Source organism: Gymnogyps californianus, chromosome 4 (genome assembly GCF_018139145.2).
Source record: "Gymnogyps californianus isolate 813 chromosome 4, ASM1813914v2, whole genome shotgun sequence".
Lineage (NCBI taxonomy): Eukaryota > Metazoa > Chordata > Aves > Accipitriformes > Cathartidae > Gymnogyps > Gymnogyps californianus.
Genome location: NC_059474.1, coordinates 36,891,617 through 36,898,375, shown reverse-complemented (window position 1 = coordinate 36,898,375; position 6,759 = coordinate 36,891,617). Strand labels below are relative to the sequence as shown.

The window sequence follows — 6,759 nt, the reverse complement described above, 5'->3', positions numbered from 1 at the left end:
GGGCAAGGGAATAGATCCCCTCCAAACAGATCTAACCCAGCTTCCCTTAACTGCTTTGTTTGTAAATTCATCTACACACAGGTATATATATTCCCCCTATGCAAATACCATCTACCTCGAGGCACCATCTGCTCAGTAAACTCATGTTTGGGATGGGAGCAGAAGAGCGTGTAAAATTACCCTCACAGCATGTGTCAGACTTGCACCTTTCAAATCCCCAAGACCCTGTACTTGACCTCTTTTTTTTCTCAGGTGCTACGGAAATATTTATACTTTGGTGCCTTCTCCGAGTGACGGTAGGCTGACTCCAGTTGATTTTGAAAAATGCAAGAATCACAAGCCCAGGCGATGGATGTCAGCGATAGCCGAGGGCAAAGGCACCCATAGTAAAAGGGGGGTGATTCCCCTTGTGGTAAATCTGCAAATACAGGAGAAGCCTGTGCTCTATAATCTCCTTTTCGCTAAATACCGCCACTCCTCGCTTTTTCTCAGACTTCAAAGCAGCTCTCTCTGCGGCTGCAATATCTCATGCAGCCAGGTCCCCAGCTGATACCACGGGGAGCCTTCAGCTCCACATTCTAAACCTCCGATTTCCCAAGGATCTGAGATGCGTGTCATCATGCTGGAACCCATCAGCCTGTGCCCCCCACACCCTTCACACTTTGAAACCACTGAGCAGGGACCCAGAGAGGCAGCAGTCTCCATCCGTGGGGATACTCAAAATTTGGCCAAATAAGGCTTTGAGCAACCTGACCCACCTTTGAAATTTTGGAGCAGGGGTTGGGCCAGGTGACCTCCAGAGGTCCCGCCTGACCCAAATTGTTCTACAACTCTGCAGTAGGACGTGTTCTACTGATGAAAAGTTCCTACAAGTTTGAGAAGACAGGTGCCTGGATAGAAAAGACAGCTCTCACTAGGTCTTCGCTGAGCAAGAAGCTGCTGTGTAGGTTAACCCTTCACTAGAAAGTTCACAAGGAGACTGGGTGGTGGGAGAGATGGAGGCTGTGTGAGTGCCCTAACCAACAGGGGAACTTCAGCAATGCCCCCACCCCAGGAAACACCTGTGAACACAGCCCAGATCCCAAGCATATCCATCTTCTCCAGTTCTGCTGCTCCCCAGATGACTTTTCTCCTACCTGAGCCCTGTGAACAGCCCTTTCGAGAGGATCAGACTTTGCCAGAGACCTTGGTATCACAGCTCCTTGCTAGCTGAGCTTCCCCGAAGGGGACTGCTTGAGCTGTCAGAGCACGGGCACAAGCTGTGTGGGTGCTGCACAGTGCGAGCCTGGCCCTTACATCCCTCCCAGCCTCCGCTCAGGGAGATTTCTGCAGGCTCGCCTGCTGACCACATCACAAAATTGAACAACGACACTAACTTGGTATTACTTGTAGTGCTAACGGACAGGCATCTGTTTTCCAGTGTTACAGAACCGAATTGGTGGTTGCACTATTAAAGGCTGGATTTTTTTTTTTATGACTTTGCGTAGTTTTGCAAGCATGGATAACAAATGTAATTGAACATTGCATTTCAGAATAAATGTCTGATGTCCCAGCCCGAAGAAAACCTCCTTTGCATTTACATCACCCTGCAGTTGGCCAACTGCTTGTGGTCTGAGCAAGTTGCAGAGGCGTCACCGCCTTTGCGTGGTGGATATTCTCTTTGATGGAACAGTGTTATGGATACGTACTGTAACTCCCGTGCTTGGATACCTCTTGGAAGAGCTTCAAACATATAAGCCCTGGGAAGAGGAGAATTTACCAAGTATGCACGCCGTTCCCAGAGGTATGTGTGTGTGTCTCTATTGCGCAGCTACCAGAGCAGGGTGGGGGTTAGTGGTTTTGCAGCTCAGCTGCCCTTCTCGCAGGATCAAGGGAAGAGTGAGCCAAGTTACCCGGCCGTCAGCAGGCTGGCACCGACTCTCGCGTGGAATGACCAGAGGCGAGATGTGACCATATAACTTGCTTTAGCTACACAAAGGTTAATGCACGGGCTAAACTGGAGGTGCCTGCCTTACCCCGTCGACTACTCCTAAGTTTCAGATGGCTGATGCTAAGAGTAGCAAATCCTCCTGGCAAGTGACAGTTTACTTTGCAGACAAGCATTTATATACTTAGAAACACTCAGGCAGCCCTTGGGCAACCATCTCTTTACCCCAGTGACCAGCAAGGCTTGCTGAAGGCAGGCTCTCACCCAGACGCACAGAAAAGGCAGCTCAGTCCTCACTCCTCTTCGGCAGCCCTGTTGGAGGTCAGGCTCCATAAAGGCACCTGAGTGAGCCTCGGGGACTGAGAAAGTTGAAATGTTTCACCATCAAGGGCAAATGTGTTCCCTCTCTCAGATGGACACACAGGACTGAGGTCAGGGAGCACTCGTGCAAGAAGGTCAGACATAAAAAGGGGCGTTGCAGGAAGCTACAAGGCCTCCAAGATGCTTCCTCAGTGCTGTGGGCGAGGGGCAGGGAGCTCAAACTGCTGCTATGAACGAGGAAAGCCCACTGCCTCTCGCAGTATATAATGCACGGGACACGGCCGCTTGCCTGGAGGCCTGCACAGACGTGCCAACATTTAACACTGCCAGTCTGAACGGTGAGGAGAGAGCAGGCCATCGCGGAGGTAAACAGCAGCCCTGCTTTCAGAAAAGCAAAAGCCTTGAGTCAGCTCTGTTTACTTCAGAAGATGCTTTCCAGCCCCCACACAACCCTACCTCTGCACTTTCTCTTGGCCTTAAGTCTTAAAGCTAAATCCAGGCTGCGCCAGAGGCAAGAGTCTCTCTCCGTCCACAGACTAAATACTCCTCAGAGAAGATGAGCGCCAGTGTTTAGTTTATATTGCATGATGTTTTCCAGCCCCAAGTGATTGAGCCTTCTCTTTCCCTCAGCCCTGACCCTTGCCCTAGGCTCAGCCTCAGCCCTGGCGCTGCAGCCCTTCCTTTCCAAAAACAAGCCTTCCCGAGAGGAGGGTTCAAGCATCAGCCCTCCGTTGAGTTTCGCAGCCCCTTCCCAGCCCCAGCACAACTGCAGCTCTGGGCTTTCTCTTCTACCTAACCCAACTCTTCCTTCCCCACAATAAAAATTCATCAGACGACAACTCTTCTCCCAGCCCCAAGTCTCCCCGGACAGCCGCTTTCCAGCCACTCTCCACCTGCAGCTCCCAGCCCCAACCACACCACCACAACACTACCCTGAGGGCGAGCCGCAGGGCAGCAAACTTGCCACACGAAGAAAGGCTGGAAGAAAGGGGGCTTCATGAAGCCTAGAAGAGAATGTCCTTGCTAGAAATATTCAAGACTTGGTTTGACAGGGCCCTGGATAACCTACTCTAAGATCCTGCTTTCAACAGAAGGTTGGACCCAATGTGCCCCAGCAGTCCCTTCCAGCCTCAGCTCATCTGTGACCCTATGAGGTCCCTCCCTAACAAACAAGAGCCCATCATCTTAAAAGGGGCTAGGAGATGCTACAGAGCAACTTCCAAACTTTAGCTGGGAAGTTTGGAAAAACTTCCGCAAAACGAAAGCAGACCGCGTTAAGAAAATACAAAAATAATCCCAAGTGAGCCCCAAAACCAAGAAAAAGAAACCTGCCATGAGCCTCATAACCCTGCCGGCAAAGGACTTGGGATGCCGGAGACTCACTGTAACACCCCTGCACACACACGCACGTAGACACAACCTCCTTGAGGAAGACCAAACCTTGTGGCCTCTGGAACCAGAGGGCCACTGGAAGGGTAAATGCACAACCAAATGAAAGGGACAGAGACCAGAAAGTTACATACGATGATTTTAACCACTATGAGTTTTCAGCCTCACCTCAAATACCCCTGGGGGCTTCCTGCTCCTCCCAGCCCTAACCAAAGCTCTAACCTTGTCTTCCCGGGCCACAGGCAGTGGGTTGGCAAGACAAAATTGCAAATTTCACATGGACTTGTGATGAAATTTGGAATTGTGGCATCAGGGTAAGAGCACAGCAAAATCCTACTGTTTGCTTTCCCTTTTCAATAGCCAGTTAGCACATCTCCCTGTGATACAGCCATTTTTGTGCATGTTACTGCCCACCAGCCCAATATACATGGCACTCGGCTCAGCTGTCAGGTTCGTATCAGAATGGTGATCACACCTGAAGGACACTCTGTGTCCACGTATTTTACATACCTGAATCAAGCTGTGCAACTTCCAACAGCTTAAAAAACCGCAAGAGGGTAAGTGCTCTCAACTTCTGCCCATGCCAGTGACAGCCCAAAGCATACAGTGCTTCACAAAGTCTATGGCACAGCCTGTTCACCACCATCACACAACCCTGCAAGCCACTGCGCACCCTTAATTAGATACTCAACAGCTTCCCTCAAAGACCCAGAGGAATCAGAACTTGCCATCACGTGGTAGATGTTGAAAGCCTTGGGGAATGTTTATTTGACTTCTGATTCATTCCACTAATAAGGAGTTATTGCTTGAAACTCTGTAAAAAGAGATTTTTCTGGACAAGGAAACTGCGAGCAAGCTAAACAGAGATCTATGAGGAACGGGGCAAGCACAGCTGAGCCTGCATTGGGCGGGGAATGGACTTTCACAAGATCCCTTCCACGAGGTGACTTGCTCAAAGCCCAACCACGGAATAACAGCAGAAGAGGTGCCCCAACTCCCAACCTCTGCACGTGAGGCCAAACTTGAGTACGCCACCTTTAAACTCTAGTTCCTCTTTCCGCCTCGAGCTGCCTCAAGCACAGTACTTCCCATCCTGTTAGATGGGTACTCCAGAAATTGTCAAGGCGGCTCATGCTAATTGCTCACTCCGAGAGGTCACATTCACCTCTCAAACCCATGCCATCTGGAGCTACTGAAAGATTAAAAGAGAGAGACAAACAAGAGGATTATTAAAAATTTAACTATATACCATATTTATTATCAATCCACAGGATAATCTGATTGCTACATGAGCTCATAAAAGCTATTTCACCTTTACAAAATTAAAAAAAAAAAATGTGCCACAAGGATGTAATAACTGCTGATAACCAAGGACTGAATCTTAAAATTATAAATTTGCTGTAGAAAAGATTAAAAAAAATTATATTCACTTTAGAATTTTACTTTGAATAAAATATTCCCCTGTATAAAAAATAAAAAAGCTTGCTCTGGTTAGAATTAGAGTATTTTTCTTCTTCTTTTTTTAAATCTGGGAATTTGCATAATATCTCTGTAATAGGTTTCTTTTTTTTCCTATTGTACCACGCGGCATTCAAGCATAGCAGATTAGAAACAAACATGAGAAAAGCAGTCTTAAAACGTATGAAATCCACATGGGAAGTTTTAACTTCCTTTCCTTTCCTCTATTCTTTAAAGACACTTTAGCAAGAATAGCCTTGGAAAAGAATACAGGTGGGGAGGGACCTTCAATGTGCCATTAAGTAGAGCAAGGTAATAAAAGGCCTTTCGTAAGTGCTTTCTTAATAAGGTGCAGAAGCAGACTGCAACGTTGCTAGTACTGCACTATGTACAATATTCACAATAGATTTTTCTTTATTTAAAAATATTCCAGCTAGTTCACATTTTCTCTTCCATTGTGAGGCTTTCAGTTCCATCACAGCCTTGACAGCAAGAAGCGCAGCAGCACCACTTCCCTTGTGGTTGGTTGGTCCTCTTATGAAACACTGGAACCTGCGAGTGGGCCAAAGTTCTTGGGTTGTTTTCCTACGTAGCAACCTTGGAAATCTGCCTGGGTTCAGGTGTACATACTGAAGGCTGGAGTCCTGAGTTAAAAACACTCCGGCACTGGAGTCGGACACAGCAATGTTTTATATTGCCAAGGCTTTACCTTAGATTTGTCTTGTGTGCGTCAAGGGATGAACCTCTCCTAGAGAAACGTAAAATACAAAACCAAACAAAACAAAGCTAAAAAACCAGACTGTCAAAGGCTTAGCAGCTCTTGACTCTTGACTGGGTGATGTCTGACGTTTTCTTGATGACGCTGGCCCGTGTCTCACGGTCTGGCCGGCTGCTGCTCGTGGAGGCTGTGGACACTACTTGTGGCAGAGGGATGTCTGGGAAAGGGGGCCAGGAGCTGTTGTAAGGCAGTGGGCAGCTTTCTTCTTTGATGGTGACTTGGAGGTCAGGCTTGTTGGCTACAAAAGTTGCCATGCTGGGAAGCATATGAGAAGTGTTCCTCATTCCCAGATTGCTGAGATACTGTTTGCCTTCTATGTTTTTCTTCTGCCAATGAAGTCGTCCCTAGAAAAGGGGAAAAAAAAGGAGGGAAGACTATATGAGCGAATATGACTTTGCGTAGTGCTCCAAGTAACAAGATGAAGACAGAAACATCCACAAATTGCACAGGAATTACCCCATCTCTAAAAGCCTGAGCCTCTAGCTGCTGGCTTTGAATGTCTTTGCTCTCAGCCACTTCTCCCTTTCTGAAGTTGTGTGCCTAAACCTTGGTGGCTCTCCAGCACTCAAGAGGCTATGCCCACTCTTCTGATGGAGAATGAAGGCCTTATTCCCAGTATGCTGGAGACAAAAACGGACACGGATGACTAAACACTCAGAGCTCCAAATGGAATTGTCTCCTCCGTTACTAGAGAGAGCATCCTCCTGCCAACAGGCAGGCACAGAAACCCAAGACCTCTCAAACAGCACCACCCAAACTGTCAACACAGGTGAGGCTGCTGGGAAAACCACTGTCACTTGATGGTGTGTCCCCCATCACAGGGAGGAGGTTCGCTAAGGAAAGATGAGCACCCAGTCCTTTCCCCATCACACATGCCGCAATGGCA

At 48.0% G+C, this 6,759-nt stretch overlaps 1 protein-coding gene across 2 annotated transcripts in view; it reads right to left on the bottom strand.

Moving 5' to 3' along the window:
* Positions 1–4,863: 4,863 nt before the first annotated feature.
* IRF2 (interferon regulatory factor 2) overlaps positions 4,864–6,759 on the bottom strand; it is a 43,704-nt gene continuing 41,808 nt past the window's right edge. For both annotated transcript variants that reach the window (XM_050895636.1, XM_050895637.1), the window contains exon 10: positions 4,864–6,217. In XM_050895636.1, coding sequence (XP_050751593.1) covers positions 5,906–6,217 — 312 coding nt within the window. In that variant the 3' untranslated portion in view covers positions 4,864–5,905. The remainder of the gene's footprint in view (positions 6,218–6,759) is intronic.